Raw genomic sequence first — 19201 nt, 5'->3', positions numbered from 1 at the left:
ATTCAAAAGACTGATTAGCAACCACTGAAACAGAGAATAAAAAACAGTCCCACTGATGTCATTCACTGTTGCTCAGTTGGGTTGAGAAGGTATTTAAATTTTCCACAGAAAACCGTCCATCCCAGTATGAATTGGTAAGGAAAGATGCAAGGGTCTTGGTATTCACCCAGAGCTATTGTAGGTAAATAAATAGGATATGCCCATAACATACATCCCACTTTCTCATGCCACTTAGCTTACATCCAGCAATGTTGCCTCCCATCAAGACTACCATAAAGGCAAGACTACATTTTTTAAAAACAAAACAAAACCTCTCCATTTTTGCACCCTCCAACTGTTTCATTCTTTCTCCACCACACTACAGACACTGTAGACTTTATTGTGATTAATATCTGAGAGGCTCTTTAACAAGGCCAAACGTGATAAGTGGCTCTTGTTAGGTGAAATTTATGGCCTGGTACTTCCTCAGGAAGACTTCCCACGTTGAATTGTTGAGCATTAACTGACCTTAGTGCCCAGCACAAGGCAAGGGGAGGGGCTGGGTGGAGATGGGGATTTTACACAGATGCCTGGTAACTGTGGAAGGTGCAGAAATCCAGAAGGAGAACACAACCTGAATCCGCCTCCATTGGAAGGGGCTGGTGAACAGAGGTCAGGGGGAGGCCTTCGCCAGCGTGTGAGCCTCAGTGTTTTGGTGCAGTTTGTTTTTTGATTAGCGCAGTTCATGACCGGGCCATCCCACCTGAATAACAATCAGTTTGATTCACAGCAGGCCCGGAGAGGGCAGAGGAGGCCGGCAGCGCTGTGCATATGGAGCCAAGCCTGGGCAAGTGCAGAACCTTCCCAAACCCAGATGGTTCTGCTTGACACATTTGGCAAAACACCAGAAACAACCTATTGGGAAAGAGAAACCATCAAGATGTTGCATGGACTGTATTTACAGCAACAAAGCCAGATGGGAAAGAAAGTGCAGCTTTGTGTTAATGACCATTCATGAAATGGAGATGCTGCTGCTGCTGCTGCTTTGCAAGGCAATTGTTAACAACGGCCTTGTACTCCTTCCCTTTTAAATCTACTCACAGGCATCGTCGTGACAATCTTTTCTTCATCGAGACTATGCATTAACGGGCCCTCGGCAATGCTGGTGCAGGCCCTTGACAGTCCTCCAGAACAGAAAGCTGGAGCCATTCTCTTCCCAAATTATTCAGGAGCAGCAAAAGACCAGAGACACAAAAGAGGAGCTCACTTGCTGATTTGGTTGCCACATCCACAGGATTCCCTAACGCAGGTTCATGGCTATGCAGCCTGCACTGCTTTCTCTAAAGCTGACCCACCAGTTTGGTGAAAGTGAAGCAGAGTGGTGGCACACCTCCTAGTTAAGCACTGGGATTAGGATGGAAGGTATCTTCAATAGTTGAGTGTCAGCCTTGTGTGGTTGTATTTAGGTGTGCAGGTATCTAAAAGATCCAAATATCAGCTTCCACACCTAGCCCTAGTACAGAGTACAGAGGTCTGCTTGCCACCCCAATCTTGGAGCAGTGTGAGATTCCAAGGTTTCTACGCACTTACCAAGTTTCTTCAGAATAAGGGGACTGTGGTGTTTTTATGATATACTGTTTATTTACACATATATACAACATGAACCTATGATAACGGGGGTCACAGCATTAACACAGTATACCTGTATACTGTGTACCAGTATATCTGAAGGAGCGTCTCCACACCCATCACTGTGAGAAGTGAGGTTACAAGGAACCAGGCAGAGGGCGTTCTTGGTAGTGGTGCCAGCCCTCTCGTCAGATGTCAAGGAAATAAACAATTATCTGACTTTTAGAAGACATCTGAAGGCAGCCCTGTATTGGGAATTTTTTAATGACTGATGTTTTACATTTTTTTATATGTACTGTAAGCCACCCAGCGTGGCTGGGGAAACCCAATCAGATAGGCAAGGTAGAAATAGTAGTAGAAATAGTAGTAGTAGTAGTAGTAGTAGTAGTAGTAGTAATTACACACCAAGAGGGTCTTGCTTCTCCCATAGCCACAGCCTTGGATTCCAGCAGAAACCAGGCATGATTCTGTCTCCCAACTGCCCAGCCTGCAGCCTTGCTTCTAGCTTATAGATCACACACACAACTCTCAGCTCTGACTTTTTGTATCTCTACAAATGTTACTGGACTGCAACTCCCATCTTCCCCAGCCTCTGGTTATGCTGGCTGAGACTGGTGGTAGTTCGAGTCCAACAACATATGGAGGGACACAGGTTAACAGATCCAGATTTAAACCTTGGAAAGAATGTGATAGACCCATTTGCTCATGATTATGTTCAATGCCTTTCTCTACGAAACTATGAACCACAGAGCTATCACTGCTGTTGCTGACTTGAGTCAACTTAACACTTACAGGAAATAAAACCTAGCAATATGGATGGTGTCAAAGTTACAGCAGGTGGAAAAGACATTCATGCCTGTGCTTTGATTATTGATACAGAATTCACTGGTCAGCAGTCGCATCCTACTGAGGTGAAAGTCAGCCGGGGTAGCTGCCCCTTTCAATTGCCTGAGAAACAATGTGAATAGGCCTTACCCTTCCAGTCTCCTGTTTCAGAGTTTCATTTGAAATTCTTTAGTCCTCTACATCCAAGGTCCGCAGGCCCAGAACACAGTTAAGGCCTTGTTCCATATTCTATGCTACTTAGCAGGACCTCTCTTCAATGCTCTAACCTGGAGCAGTGGCAGATAAGCGTTTAGTGACCTGTCACACCAGGACTTCAGTCTTTTGTCCTTTGAAATTGGCCTTCCTCTTCTCATTTGAGAGGATTTCTACAGGGTTTTTACAGCCATCATTCTCCCTTGGAACACATTTAATGGCGAGAGTCAAGGGAGTGTCTTGTCTAAAATAATTGAAAAGACTAAAAATACAACAACCCCAAACCACTCAGCTTACCATAAACTAAAAAACAGAAAAATTGTAGAAACTGAGTACCTTGGAGTCACATCTGTTGTGATTTGTGGATTGGGATAAAATGGAATTATCTGATTTTATGAAGGTAACATATTGTAAACTCAGAGGTGGTGACATGTTCCAACTGCACCATGATATAAAATATTGGAAAATGAATGTGAATCAATCAATCATTGAAAGTGAAAAGTATGTGAAAGGGGGCAGAATTGAAGTGAAGATTTTCAAATATTTAAAATTCAGTTTATAAACTTCTTTCAAATTTGAAATGCAAATTCAAAGTGTAAAACCTTATCAGTGTTTAACTTGTTTTTCTTAAAAACACTGCTATACCATCCATTCATCAAATCAAGTTCTGGGGCAGTAAACTGCAGAATAATATCTGAAGAATCTGAAGAAGTGTGCATGCACACGAAAGCTCATACCAAGAACTAACTTAGTTGGTCTTTAAGGTGCTACTGGAAGGATTTTTTTTTATGCAGAATAATACATTATTTAAACCTAAAATTTAATAAGATATTGGCTGTCAAATGCTAAACACGGGGGCTGTTAAAAATGGAATGGAAGTGGTTTATTTAAAATACTAATTTTTTAAAAAGCAGATGTTCCTTGTTAGAAGAGAGGACTATGAGCAAGTTTATTCACTTGGCACTCTCGAAAATTCATTCTGACTCACAAACATTTTAGCTTTTAACACCCACAGGGAAGCAACCTGAGTCCCAGAGACATTCCTGTTTTGATGAGTTGGCTGGGCATCAGGCTTGATAATGATATTTTGAAACTGATACAATTCTGGTTGTGGCATATTTAAAAAGAGGTTGTAGAACTGGAAAAAGTGCCCAAGAGGGCAATCAAAATGACCATAGGCCTGGAACTCCCCTACAAAAAAGGTTACTCTGGGTGGTATGTAACTAATGTATTCTATCAATGCAAGAATTTCCACTGCCACAGCAGAATTCCTCCCTCTCCCATCCTCTCCCCACAAGCATCTCAGACCCACCCCACGCCACATATGCTCTATTGGGTTGGGTGAATCCCTAGAACAGATTTAGGCAACACACAAAGAGAAGAGAGGGAAGTTCTGTTGAGCAATCAGAAATCCTTGTATTGATGGAACATGATAGTTGTATACTGCCCTCTAATTGGTGTGGGGCTATTTAGTTAATGGGGGTCATGGCAGACCTATATAAAATTGAACTTGCAGGCATTGAATGCTAGTCCTACTCACAGTAAGCTTATTAATTTAATATACACAACTACCTAAGGTTCATTAATTTTAACTCCGAGTAGGATTTAGTTGAACACATGCCATTGTTGCACAAACTTTGATCTCACCTAAGTGATACCAACAATTGTGGATTATAGTTTGGCATTGACCAGAGCTTGTTGGATTCCAGCTCTCATCAGCCCCAGCTAGTGTGGTTAATAGTCAGAGATGGGAGTTGTAATCTAACATATCTGGGGGACAACACATTGGCTCAGTTTAAACCACTGTATGCTCTTCACTGCTATTGTGGATTAGACAGAGGTAGTATATTTTCTTCCTCATTTGTGGGCTCCCACATACTTTTTCTTTTTTTGGTCAGGACTCCCTTTGTTTTGCAGTAGTAGCACCATGATTTCTAAAAGGCCTTTGCTAGTAGCTTAGATATCTAAACTTTTATCGATGAAACACTCATTAGCCCATTTTTTAATAAATTATTTCCTCTATACATGTATGACTATTAAAAGTAGCATTTGGAATGCCGTGTGAGAGGATTCAACATTTCTTCTGTTGAATTCCATTTATAGCACAACCTGTTGTCATTCATTTGAAAACATATGTGCTGCATAAAACCCTCATTTCAGGAGTTTACTCTGTAGTTAATGAGCTATTAAGCAGACAACGCAACCAATTAATGAACAGATATAATGGCTTGGACCTTTGTACACTTTGGCAGCAACCCTAAGCAAGTTTTCTTGGGTTGACTAGGAATCGGTGGGAATCGCTTCCAAGTAAATCTGCCTAGGATCAGGGCATTTAACATTCTTAATTTATGGAATGGAAACTGCATAGCCTCAAGTAGGGCTAAATTCGGAAACAAATAACTTACGGCATCTGAAAACTCCTCAGAGCACCATAGAAGCAAGATCAAACTAGCTCAATTAATTAATTTCAAACAGAAACAACAACAAAACCCCCAAAATTAGCTTGGCATTCATTAAAACATGGGTGTTCTACCAGCAGAATGAAAAGAAGGCACTTTTATGGGAGGTATTGAATTCAGATGGATACTTAGGAATATTGATACCTTGGGGTGGGGAGGAGAGATGAAAAACAGGACTGGAGGTTACTACAGCAGCTTTTTGTGACTACCTGATTACAGCTATTCTATTCTCATTGACCCTCTGCTGCTGTGGGTTGTTGTTTTTTTTACTTGGTAGAATTAAAAATTTACTTGGAGGAATTATTCATGGACTTCCATGAATAAATATAACTGTTAGCACCATCTTATTAACTAAAAGCAATTTAGAGATAAATACAGTGAATGTTAATGAAAGGCAAAGAATGGAAAATTGTTTAAGTGGCCAAAGAAACTTTATCCTATTGTGATGCAAGCCAAGCTATGCCAGCTATATGTAAATGTATGCAGTAGCTGGTGTGCATGTGTCCACTTTGAAGTTGCCATCTGAATTTAATTCTGCCTTTGTGATTAAATCAGGCCATTACGTTTAATCTCACTTAATAGTAAGAAACGCTCTTTGTTGTTTTCTATAGGCAACATATTCTGCCCCTAACATATACAGCTTGGCATTCACACTTTACTATTAATCCCCGATGGCTGATAATTGCTTCATCTCCAAGTTCTCTGTCCAATGCACAAGAGAGCTGATTGCAACTATTCTTCCCCTATACATTAATGCACTGTTTTGGTCTTACTTCTTTGGCTCAGTGAACCCTATCAAGCTGTCCACATTTTCTGGGCATGTGGATGTATTGTAAGTTGTTAAATTAAATTCTGCACTGACTGCCCCCCCTTCTTCCCCAACCATCAGAATCTATTAGCACTGCAAGTTAGCTGATTGACAACTGAGGCTATTTTTCTACTCAGAAACTTGAAATAAAAAGGCAGAAATGTGTGTTTCATGTGAAAAACCAAGGTCTTCTGCCAGCTGTCTTTCTACTTACACTTTCATTACCACAGCTGGAACAGTGGCGTTGCCAGAGTGTTCTTCCATTGATCTTTCGTATGCCCATTGAGAAATTCCTTTCATATACATCGTTTACTAGGAAATTAAAAGTGTACCTTCAGTCATTTTGGAATTGGAAGAGGACTGAATGATTTACATCACATTGCCAGAGAAATGCAAGGTCTCTCCCAATTCCCTAGAGCAGGCTAGTTCATAATCATTAAGGTACCATGAAAGGCACAGATCCAAATTGCCTTTTCTCTTGGTCAGTTATTTAATTTATATGAGAGTTAATTCATACTGAAGTCTCCTTGTCCCTGCTAATAGCAATTTCTGCCAGGCGTGTTGAGGGACTTACATAGTGAACCCATTTTTATGTGAACCTCACCACACCACACAACAGCCACATACCAATTCAGAGTTAAGCACACCTAAACCCATTGACATAATCACTAGGATAATGTCCTTGGGGTTCTTATGTATCAATATGAGAATATATATATATAGATATATAGATATATATATATATGAGAAAGGAAATATAAAACTGAACCATTCCGGCCCTTAGTGCCTATGGAAACAGATTATTGATTAGATACCACATTTAGGGCTTAATCACATTTATCTTTCACCTGCTCTTTACAAGCATAGTCTGTGTTTTACAGCTCCATGTCTGAGTGCCTTTTGGGGGCTTTGGAGCTTTCCCTGAGAAAACCCACTTTAAAGCTCAATCAGAGCAAACATCAATCTATGACTTGACATCTACTCTGACTGAGCACTAAGAACTCTGGGGCAAAAAAGAACCCCACTTAGACAAGGAGTATGGGCCTTAAAGCACGGGCCTGCGTCTGGAAAGGGTGGGGCAAAAAGTAAGTGTGGATAATAATTGTAAGGACTTACATAAACAGGTTTCTGTCTCTCCAAGCCGTTGTCCTTAGCGTTGGGTCCAATGGCACCTGAAATAAGCCTTTTATCCGTATGCCAGGATTCAACCTTGAGGTAGCCCTCATAACTTGGTGCCACTCTGAGGCAGTAAGAGCAGTTACTACTGGAGATATCATCCCTTCTCCCACACTTTAAGTAAAACAATGGCATGGAAGCCAAGAGAACATTTGTTTATTTTTCATGGCGCTCCTGCCTCTCAAGGCATTGCACATAATGTGGCCTCACATTGTGTCATCTTCAGATCTGCACCTTCTGAAGACATACTGACATGATATCCTATACATGTCCACTTAGGGGGAAAGCCTTGTTGAGTTCAAAGGGATTTCCTCCAAGGTAAGCATGTGCAGGATTGCAGCTTTACTTTCTTATTCTAATCTGTGAGATTGAAAATAATCTGTGTATAGCACAATCTCCCTGAGGACAGTTTCATTTTTAGCTCAAGTAACACAATGTAACAATTTTAATGAAGTACAAACTGTAGCTAATCTCTGTATTGAATGTTTATTCTAGTTTGCATATTCTGTTATTATCTGGCACACCGGCAGCTTTCATTCTACAATGGTCAGTTTTCTATGGGCATACTTGGGGTGAATAACTAATATTTTCTTACTTCCAGTTCTTGGGAAATGGTGTAGCTCCTGATAGATCATTCTCAGTAGATCCCATGTCAGTATTTGTTGTGGGTAATTACATGGTTCCTAGCCAATATTTTCAATCATTCATTCAGTGACTAATTAACATAGCTAGATTTCCAGTGGGTTGCTGTCCAGCACCTTCAGCAGAATTTACTTTGCATATACTGCAAGATATTTTTGTGCCGCCTCAAAGTACAATTCTATGAATAACAATAAAGTAAGCAGTTTATTGGCAGCTAAATACTTTGTTACTGCAGGAAGACTCTCGCAGTGAAAGTGGAGGGTTCTCTGTGGATTCAGATAACTCTAAACAAAAACATCAGGCCAAAATATTAATGTCCCATGGCTAACACAAGCACCCTCCAATTTGTCTTGTTGGTAATTTCCACTTCTCTGGGTCTTTTGCATCCCCAAAGATCTGAAATAATAATTTAAGTGAATTTGGTTACATTATTAAACTACCTGACTTACACATGATACCGTCCCTTTACTTACTCACTCACTTGCTTAATAACTAGTCTGCTCAATCTCATGGATTCAGAATGGCTTACAGCAGTTTTCTCAAATGTTAATAGATTTTCTTTCCCCCAGGGGCTCAGTCTGAAACAGTTAAATCAGGTATAAAAGAGGCAGGAATAAATAGAGGGGAAATGATATTATAAACACACATATTAATCTATTTTTAAAATGCATTAATCAGCTTTTAAAAACAAACCAATGTTCCCATAGCACACCATAAATAACCAACCCCACAAAAATATAGGACTATATTTTGCTATCAGCCACCTGCTCTTCAGCTCAGATCATAATGTCTCCCCTGAATTGCCTTACACTTTCCTTTCTCTTGCAGAGTATGGAAGAGGCATGAGCTTTGCAATGTGCGGCTACAAGTGTGTTTCTCAATCTGCAAATGTTCTCTATAAGAAGCAGGAGAAATGAGGCTTTCCTTACCCCTTATTTTCAATCTCATCTTGTTGTATTTCATCTGCATTCAGGTTTACCTTTCAGTAGTTTGGCCAACTCCCTCTGGATTTCTTCATGGCCTTTTCTAGATTAGTTAAGCGTTTTCTAGATATGTTTGCAAGTTAAGCTTTCCTTCTTTCTTCCTTCCTAGGCTATTGCACTCATGTTTCTAAAAAAAATCGTTCAAACGACATAAATGTATGTGGAAGAGCATCTGCCTTGAATGAAGGTCCCAAGTTCAGTTCCTTGCATTTTCAGGTAAGGCTGGGAGAGACCCCAGTCTGAAACCTCTAGAGCTGCCAGTCATTGTAGACAAGGCTGAGCTAGATAGACCAATGAGTACGACTCACTGTGAGGCAGCTTCCTATATTCCTAGGCACCATTATACATGGATTCCACATTAAATTTTTCAGCTGTTTGTTTGCTCTGCTATCTGAGTCGGAGTATTAGATGTTCTTTCCTTCCTTCTGAATTAAAACCGAGCAGTCAAAAACAGGGAAAACCACCTGGGCAGAATTGAATTGAGGAGGCCAAAGATGCAATTTGTCCATACTTACCTGGGAATATCCTGTTGACACACTGGGTCTTACTGCTGAGTTAGCCTGCTTAGGGATTGAGCTGTCAGGCTGGGATCAGTCTCCTCCCAGCCCTCCTGCTGAGAGTCCCTGAGGAAGGCTTCCAGCTTCAGCCTAGAAGCAAGAAAAGGGTGTGCATGCTTCAAGATCTGAAAACTCCTCAGCAGTAACCAACCTGAAGGAAGATTTGGACACTGGAGAAGGAGGCCAACTCTAAGGACTTCATTTACACTCCATGTTCAGCCCTCCTCTCTTCCCCACTTCACTGACCTAGCTTTCCAGACTTAATTTATGTCTACCATTTTTTAATCATCTTGAATCTTAACAAGACATTCTGAAACTACCATACAGTTACAATGAATTGCAGATTCTACCCAGGTCTTTGCTTATGTGACTACTTCATCGGAAGCAGAGTCCCTAATTATTCTGGGTCTCTTCTCCTTGATACTAGATTGCTCCTACCTCTAATTAAGCTTAGTCAAATTTGAGACTGAAGTGAATTACTGGCTGGACTAATGGATTATAACATGACAACATACTTTGCCTCTCATTGATACAGATGCATTGGGCATGTGAGCAGATAGATATTACAGTTTGGTGTTTATTTGTGCACATTATAATGGTAAACTCACAACAACTGAAGTGAACAAAAACTAAAGGGGAGAATAAAACCATTCAGACGTAAGTGAATTTAAAACACAATTGTTTCTAGAATTATAGAGCTTCATTTGTATATAAAACTGGAAAAAATGGATTGAAAAATATCTTAAAAGGCTGTCTCAAGATCTCTCTTTAATCAGAATCAAGTATAAATAACTAAAGGATTAAAAGAAGGGGGGGGGACTTCCAGTGGCGCAGACTCTGTAATACATTATGGTATCAACATATTAGAACATTCTAATTTTGAGTTCTTGTATTTTTCTAACATCATCTCTTAAACCCAGGATAGAAACAAAATATATCAAGTACTAAAATCAGAAGCAGTAGATCAGGAGGTGGAGCTATCAAATGAAATTACAAGCATTTCTTTATTAATTTTTCTCTGTTTCCAAGACAATGGCTCTCCTGTTTCACTCATCACTATTAAACTAGAGACTTTGTGGATTATCTGCTCAGGGTAATGTTACAAATTTATCATTATCTTTTAGGTAACAGAAAACTGGAATCCTGAGAACACTTACTAAGCGGTAAGCTCCATTCTGAGTAAGCAAGTTTAGGATTGTGCTGAGGGCTACCATGATATGCAAGCTTACTTGGGAGTCAGTAAAATCAGTGGTGGGGCTTACTTCTGAGTAAAAATGGATAGGTTTGGTCTGCCCCTCGATAGCTGTGGTGGTATTATCTTCAAACAATACATCAGTGGCGACTAATGACTATACGATCTACAATTAAATACTAGGCAAAATGAGGGAGAACGGGTGGCATCTCAGGGTTGCCAAGGTAAATGACAACACTCGCTTGTGCAAGTTCCCCTTCACTGGGTGAAGACAAATACAGTTGCAGAGGCATGATTAAGTTAAGGACTTTTGTGGAGCATGCGCACTACGTCAATTGGACAAGCAGCCCGACCTTAAGCACGTTCACTTTGGAAGCAAGCCTCGTGGCTTATTCCAAAGTGAACGCGCACAAGTTCTCATCATTCACGGTACATAACTTTGGTTGGTCTTTTGCCCTTATAGAACTGTAAAGCAAGTTTTCTGGGCAACAGCTTTATTTTTCGTTTTCCCTGGCAATGTCTCCCGCCTCCTTACACGCGCGCCCCGAAGCGATCACGCATCTGATTTGAAAGGACACTAAAATGCATGCAACCTGTCCTAGTAAAGGGCCGGACGCCCCGGAGATTCCTTTCTCCCGTTGCTGTACTGTCTGCACTCTCGCCGCCCGACCCCGGCGAGGACTAAACGGAGGCGGCGGCTCCCCCTCCGCTCGCGCCAGTGCTCCTGCTGCGCACGTGTCCTTGTCCTCGCCCCTCCCTCCAGGTCCGATCTTCCGCCTCTCCTCTCCTCTAACCCCCCCACCCCACCCCCCTCCGCCGCAGTCCCGGGTCAGTCACTTAGAGAACTGCGCCTGCACTGTCGTTAAACTGAGGCCCGGCGACGGGATGAAGTGGGGGAACTTGCAAATGGCGCAAGTGCACAGGCTGGCGCCGCTGGGCAGGTGCACTTGGCCGCACTGCTGCTCTTCCAGCGCCACCGAGAGGTACTTGCTGGCCGGGTGCGGGGCGTGGTGGTGATGGGCATTCACGGCCCCCGGCGTCAAGAGCACCGGGCCCGGGGCGGCGGCGGCGGCGGCGAAGAGGGGCAGGCCAGCCAAGAGCAGCCGGGGCCCCGAGCCGCTCATCTCGCCTAGGATCCTCCGGAGCTCTTGCAAGGAGCTCCCCAGCAAGAGGATGTAGTTCCTGGCCAGGAGCAGCGTGGCGATCTTGGAGAGCTTCCTCCCCGGCGAGCTCTGGCAGTGCGCGGCCGAGTAGGGCAGGATCACCTCCCGCAGCGCGTCCATCGCCAGGTTGAGATCTTGCATCCGCTTCCGCTCCCGGCTGTTGATCTTCCTCCGGAGCTGCTGCTGCTCGGTCTTCTGGTCACTCTTGGGCGTGACGCCGGCGGCAGGGGCTGCCTTGGCGCTCCCGGGTCCTTGGAGAGGCTCTGGAGCAAAGTCCGGCCGCTCAGCAGCTGGTTTGGCCAGCAAGGCGGGATGGGGCTGCCTGTAGCCCACCAGCTCATAGAAGGGCGGCTGCCTCAGCATGATCACTTCGCTGCTGCGCTTTCAGAGCAGGCAGAAAACTTCCATAGCACAAAAAAAGAGCCGTGGGGGGGGGGAGCAGCAGCTGGAAGGGAAAGCGGGGCGGGGAACGCGCCGGTGATTTGCCGTGAGATGTGAGGAAAGGGATAATCGGCCGAACCCTCTTTAAATCCAACTCTGTTGTTAAAGTAAAGGAATGTCAGGCCGGCGGCCAATGGGAGCGCAAATCTGGGCAAAGAGCGGCGCTCATTGGCTGCCGCGTGGCGTGGAGGGAAGACGCTCCGCTGGGCAAAACAAGAAGTTTATTGTCGCCTCGGAGCTCCGCGGGTTCCGCCGCCCAAACTTCCGCAAGGGCTCTTGTCCTTTCCGCTCACCTTTTGGAGCGCGCTTGTTTTTTCCTTTTTCTGTTTATATGTGCTCCGGTTCCTTCTCCTGCGTTTTGACTGCTGGCAGGAATATAAATGCCTGCCGAAGGGCTGGGATCTGTAAACTTGCTCTTCTTTTCAGACCACAAAGTGGTGTCTGATATTTGTTTGTTTTGGTCATAAAATAACTTGGCTCCCCTGCCACTGGTTAGAAACAAGCTATTTTAAAATAAAGCAGAAGACAGAGCTGAGATATCACATGTAGAAATGGGACGTTGCAGAACTTGTGTTTGCACCCACATGCTTACAACTATTCAACTTTGACATACAGCAAAGGATTTTCTAGCCCGCTGAATGTGCTAATTGGCTTGCCATTGACAATATGTCTGCATCATCAAGCACTGTTTTGTGAACTACCACTATCAATTATCATTATCTGTCCTTTTTATTTGCTTCTGACCTCCCATTTTATAACCCCCCCAACCCCCATGTGAATTTATAACCTATAATTCATGATAATGCTTCACACATCTGATGAGGTAGACTGTGGTCCATCAAAGCTTATGTCATGATAAATTGGTTAGTCGTGAATGTGCCACAAGACTCTTAATTGTTTATGCTTCTAAAGCCTAATGTTACTTGCCATGACCCCCCCCATCTATATTTCACAAATGTTTTTGCTGTGTCTCAGCCTTGTTTCATTTTGATTTCAGGTATTTATTATAAGTATTCCTCAGTTGTTCTGTTAAGGCAGCTCAAAGTATGAAATAAAGCAATGTAAAATTCAGTATCAGTAAAAAAACAGTGCAACCCTAAGCATTTTTCATTAGAAGTTCCATTGAACTCAATGGGTATTGCTCCATACTAAGTGTTCTTAGAATTGCAAACCATAAGTCTAAAACAACTTTAAAACTTTTTTTACATTGAACTGAGATACAAAAATTCAGTAAAATCAAAGACAATACAGAGCAATAAAGCAAAATGATAAAACAGCAGGATAATGTAATTCAGGTTAAATCAGATAGATGCAAAATGCCCAGGCCCATAGTTTTTCTTATTTTTAATTGTATATACCTTACAGCTATATAAAAGGGTTTGGAGACAGAAGTACAGTAAGTTGTAGCCCATTTTCCTTGGAGATACTTTAGACATGTCTGCCCTAAGGGAAAGTAGAAGGGGAGACGGCCAGGCTGTGGAAGGTGCCTGGGACTACTTAAGTTTTTTCTGCCCTGATGGAGTGACTAAGCTCAGAAGTAGCATTGCTGTTGTTGTTATATTCTTTACACTCTGCCTTTTTCTTGTGTGGGACTTTGGGGGAATGAGATCATGCCACCCTTTCTGCAAGGACAGTTGATGGCCTGAGAGAACAGTTGTGGCAGCCCCTGCCCTTCCTTCCTTGGGGCTGCTTAAGACAAACCTGTGTGACCTGAGAGAAGGCAGCTTTTGCCATCCACTCTCAGATAGCCCAGGAAGGCACTGCTAATCTACATTTTATAACATTTTAATTGTTTATGTATTTTAAAATTGTGAACTGCCTTGGTAATAACAAATAGAACTATAACAATGCCATGCTTACATTGCTGCTTCCTATGTTCTCACGGTTTTATGCCATGATTAAGGAAGCTTCATTAAGAAGTGCCCAAGGGCTTAAGTGTACATACTGGATTTTTTTACTTCTAAAATGAAGAATAATTATATCAATAATAAACCAACAATTATACAAGGAATAAACAAATATTGAGACCCCACATCTTTCCGGATGCCAGAATTTTTCTGGGGCAGGACCACCCGCATGTTTGGCAAAGGAATATGTTGTAGAAAGCCCATTTCCCTGTGGTGTGACAGGCTAGTTTTCAAGTGGTGGGTTGGAACCCACTGCTGGGTCACAGCCTGACATAAGGTTGGTCACAACAGCAGCACAACCACCATACAAATATCTGGTGAAAATTAAGAGGTGGTTCTCAAAGGTATGTCCACAATTTGAGAAGACTAGGCAAGTCTATTTTAAATATGAGCTGGACAATCCACATCATAATATTAGTGCATAAGCTTCAGTGCACACATGTGATCACTTGAGCCATATTCATTAAGTTTGTTCTTGGTCTCATTCATAAGTATGGTGGTGCAGACTGGTGTCCAAATACTGGGTATGGTGACTGGCATGTGGATGACTGAAACAGGGCCAGCCCTATGATGAGACAGAGTGAGGCAGCTGCCTCAGGTGGAAGGGAGTGGACAGAACCGTGAGTGTCATGTGGCCTGCCCTGTACCTCCCATGGTAGCTTGCTGCTCTCAGGTGCAGTGGAAGATCCTTTCCTTTCACCAGTATTGAAGTAAGATTCAACTGCCAGTCAAATTGGCTTCTGTATGTGCCTTGAGGAAGGGCGCCATCTTATTCTTCTCCTCAGGCAGCAAAATGTCTCCAGCCAGCCTTGGCTGAAGAGGATGAGATCCCGCAGATTGATCTTCCACCTTGGTGCTTTGCTTTTGTAGGCCCTGGCTACTGCCTCCTTTTTCATTTCTGGTCTTTTCTTTTCCCAACCCAAATCACTTAGTCTACTTGGAAATCATGGCCTCTGACTTCAAGTTGATAATAAGGAGCTTTCAGAGCTCCATCAGTCCATTATTGTAAGCTAGTGTGGCTTGGCTTATGGAGCTTTCTTCACTGTTGTGATGAGGTGGACAAAGGCACAGTTCCCGGTCCTATTTTACAGAGCAATCCTAAGCATGTCTACTCAGACATAAACCTTACTGAATTCCATGAGGCTTACTTCCAGGAAAGTGGGAATAGGATTGCAGCCTTAGTCACTTTGGAAAATATGCTGATGGTGTTGATAATGATGTAGTAATAATAATAACATCATCTGAGAACCATTGCCAAGCATCTGTCTTGCCACTGCCTTTTGAAAGCTGGGAGCCATTAATTGAAGGAAGGGCTCCAGAGTTATAGGCCATGAACTCCAGGTATGATTGAGAGCTGGAAACTCTTAATTATGCCATGTTCTAATGGGAGGTAAGGATGGGACAAGACTGGAATATGCACAAGAATGAGGCAGTGGGGTAAAGTGGTTAGAGTATCAGACTAGGGGTCCCTCTGATCTTGTTTTCTTTTTTTGTAAAAAAAAAATCTGCAACAGGCCATTGATACAATAGCTATGATTTGTGGTGGATTTATACCAGACTGTCTACACTGCTTCTCCAGCGTCATGAATTAATGCCATTGGGAGGGGCAACCAAACCAGGACAAAATAAATAAAGAAACCAGAGCATTTGTGGTATAAAAAGTTACTGGATTTCGGCAGGAAGTTATGGGACATGCACTGGATAGAAACAAAGCAGTATGTCCACCCAGGCACAAACAGTATGGAAAGCAGGATCGCATATAACCTCCCCAATACAATCCTAAGCACAAACCATCAGAAATGTACAATAAAATGTGCATCTTCCAGGGTGATCTATCTCTCAGCCTAGTCTACCTCTCAGAGTTGTTGTGGGGATGACATTCCAGGATGTGCGTGTGTCCATGTGCACCGTTTTGAGATTGCTGTAGGAAAGGTAGGATATAAATATGGTAAATAAATAAACAAGGCCCCTCCTTTCACTAGCTAGTTCAGGTCTCCACTTCTGTTTGCAATGTAGGTACTAGAAAATCTCAGTGGTTATTTTTTTTTGCAATGTTTGCATCAAATTTTAATATAATAAGAACTTAATGCTTCTAATAACAAATAAATAAATGTTTAAAAAACAAAACCAGAAAACTTCTTTTCAACTGTTGTTCTTTAAATAGATCTGCACAATTGAGCTTATCAAACTCTGGATGCCTGGGAGAGAGCACATTCTTCAAGCTGATGGAAACCACTTTGATCTGAGCACTTTAAACAAAAACTGTTAAGACACACTTATTGGGGGAAAATTAACATAAAAATTATTGTTGCAAATTGTGGGTTGTTGGCTAAAATAGGTAAGGATAAGAAAAACAAGGATACTGAATCTTAAGTGTCAAGTTTTCTAGTTCGAAAAAACCCCCAGTGCTTAGATCTATCAAGCCCATGGAAGAACCTACTTTCTGTTTCAAACGAGAGGGAAATGACAAAATACTTTTGTTGACACGGAAGGTTGGGGGGCGGGCGGGAGAAATGCCAATGAAAAAGATGTCTGTTTCCTTTTTCTTTATAAATGGGCTTAAGATAGGCAATCAAACATTCACTTCAAACTTCAGAATAGGTTTGAAAGTGTACTTGTGCATAGAACAGCCAAGCTGCCTTAAAACAGTGTGATCCAGTGTGCTGTGAAATTGCACACACAAGCCTATAAAATCAATTTCAAAGGGCTGGCTTTCTTTGCAGGAAAAAAAAAAGAAATAACGATATTCTTTGAGCCATTCTAAAGTTGGTAGCTTAAGCCAAACACTGTAGAGGGTTCTCCCTGTTGCCATAAAAGAGACAGTTTGCTTAGACGGCTGTGGCTGATTTATAACACAGTGCCCAATGTCATGGTCAGGTTTTTTGCGTGACAAAACCCTGGCAGTTTAACTCGGACTCTCCGTCAGACTCAAAAGATGTGAGTGATTCTGGCCGGTGCAGCTTCGCTTGCGGGATGTTCCAAATGGTTAAAACGAACCCTTTCATAAGGACACATGGCCAAGTGTGTTCAAAGGAACGAAGGGGAGAACAAAGGTAGCTCTGAAGTCATTTCCCTGCACTGAATCCAGCCATCCGGTTTGACTCTTTCTTCCATGAATAGGCAGAATGCAACAGGAAGAACAAGCCTGAAAGAGAACAAACCAGCCAAATGTACTGGCAGAGGGACCTGAGAGAGAAGGCAGGGGCAGCTTGATGCCCGGCTTCTATTCTTTGCCCTTGGAAAGGAATGAATGATAAATTTATAGCATCCAAAAGGTAATAAATGTGTCTAGCTGAAGTGCCACGGCCAAGTTCCTAGGACACCTGCAAAGACAGGGGGGGCTTTATAGGACCAAGCAGCCCTCTCTTTATTGGAAGCAGACGGACTGCAGCGGACACAGAGGGATACTGTTCCCAGTTTTGCCCCGTTCCTCTGCCGCTGGCTCAAAGTCCTTATCAATGTATGCAGCAGCTAGGCCTGCTGGCCTTCTGCATAAAACACCATTCAATCAGGGTCTGAGAGAGAGGGGGACAGGCAGGCAGCAAACGGCTAATGAAAAAGGACTTGGGATCTGAATTTGTCCCAGGCTGTACTGCTACGTCCAATGCATCCGCCATCCGCAATCAACCTACCCAACTAGGCTGCATACTTACCCTACAATTGGAGCCCATTCATCCTTGCTGCAAAGGATTATGGGAACTGTACTTTACACTTCACAGAACCACGAACCATAGCACTCTCAACAAACTGCTGCTCCCAGGATTCTGGGGTTGTGTGTGTTTTCAATGGGCTTTAATCGTAGAATTGTAAAGTTGGACGGGACCACAAGGGCCATCTAGTCCAACCCTCAGCAATGCAAGCATCTTTCACCCAATAAGGGGCTTGAACCCATGACCTTGAAATTGAGTCATGCTCTACCGTCTGAGCTAGCAAGACATAGGTGTGGTGCGGTTGCAGTAATTGGGGAGCTTTTAAGAGAGGCCTAGTTACGAGTATTCCACTCTCCCAGGCCCAGAATACCACCTCTCTCGATCCATGGCAATTATCCTACTGCTTTTACTTCCTTTGGAGAAGATTAAGAAACACACCCTGTATTTATTTGCCCAACAGGCTTGGCTGTGCTAGTGCTAAAGGACTACGGCCACTGAGGGAGGCAGAAGATGGCATAGTGCGTAATGTGCCGAGCATCTTGTTGGGGCTGGTGGCATAAGACAGCAGTGGGCAGAAGGTTGGATTGGGATCTTTTGGTCCTAGGCAGAGTAGATGTAGCTAAAGGAGCGTGACCTACTCACAAGAGGAAAAGATCGACAGCTTCAGGGGAAACTCCAAAGGTCTCTGGAAGTATAAAGAGAACCCCAACAACAGATCCATGAGGACTGGGCATACTCAGAAACCATGGAATGTGGCTGACTGCTAGAGGGAAGTGGAGGAAAACCAGGAAGGAGGAATGGACTTCAGAATCCTGGAAGAAGGCAGGCCTGGCTGAGCAGGAGCATTATATGCTACAACATTTTGTTGTAGATCAGATCCCACTTACTGAACCAAGTTTTATTCTGTCATAGGAGTGGCTCTTTGAAGATGGGGAAAAGGCAAGAGTCTGTGTCAGAGTGAAGTGGGGATTGTCAGTCATGCCTGGCACCTGCTTTCTCTGTTGGAGTTACTATGAGAAATTGCCTGCCTGCTTCAGTGAGGAGCAGATGGTGGCTAAGGGTTGTCTGTAGTCTGCAGAGACTTCTCCCTTCATCCAAGTATTTGGGATAATCCCCCCCCCCACAATGTAGAAAAGAAGATATATTTTGATGCAGACAAAAAGGGAAATATTGCTCTGAGTTATTCAACTCCTAAACAATCTGCATGCAAACAAAAGCATATCAGTCCATATCAAATATCTACAGTATGGACAAGCAGGCTAGAGCTGATGCGAGTCACAGTCCAAGGGCTGCCCTCCAGAATACATTTTTATTGTGCATTCATGATGCTGGTACATTGTGGATTGTGCTGGGTTTGTGCGATGCTGTTTTGTAACCTCAGGTCTCTTAGTTTCATTGTTATGAACAGCAGATTAATATGAACTAAATGGAAAAAAAATTAAAATACTTACTTCTTTTTAAGGCAGCAAAAAAGTCCAAATATTATACTTTTTTCAGTGTGGGGACATCACTTATTAGACAGAATCAAACTAAAAGAACTGTGGAGGAAAATACGTTCAGACATCAGTTGTGTATTT

The 19201-nt window shown here is 42.8% G+C and overlaps 1 protein-coding gene across 1 annotated transcript; it reads right to left on the bottom strand.

Annotated features, from left to right (window-relative positions):
- Positions 1–6649: 6649 nt before the first annotated feature.
- OLIG1 (oligodendrocyte transcription factor 1) lies at positions 6650–16022 on the bottom strand. The gene is made up of 2 exons (XM_082220540.1): positions 9230–16022; positions 6650–8309 (listed from the first exon to the last, which is right to left on the bottom strand). Exon 1 carries the CDS (start codon positions 11987–11989, stop codon positions 11297–11299), a length of 693 nt encoding a protein of 230 aa, XP_082076666.1. The 5' UTR covers positions 11990–16022; the 3' UTR covers positions 6650–8309; positions 9230–11296.
- Between the last annotated feature and the right edge of the window lie 3179 nt (positions 16023–19201).

The sequence above is a fragment of the Podarcis vaucheri genome (assembly GCF_965113315.1).
Source record: "Podarcis vaucheri genome assembly, chromosome: 4".
Lineage (NCBI taxonomy): Eukaryota > Metazoa > Chordata > Lepidosauria > Squamata > Lacertidae > Podarcis > Podarcis vaucheri.
The sequence above is the reverse complement of the archived record's forward strand: the minus strand, read 5'-3'. Positions and strand labels throughout refer to the sequence as shown.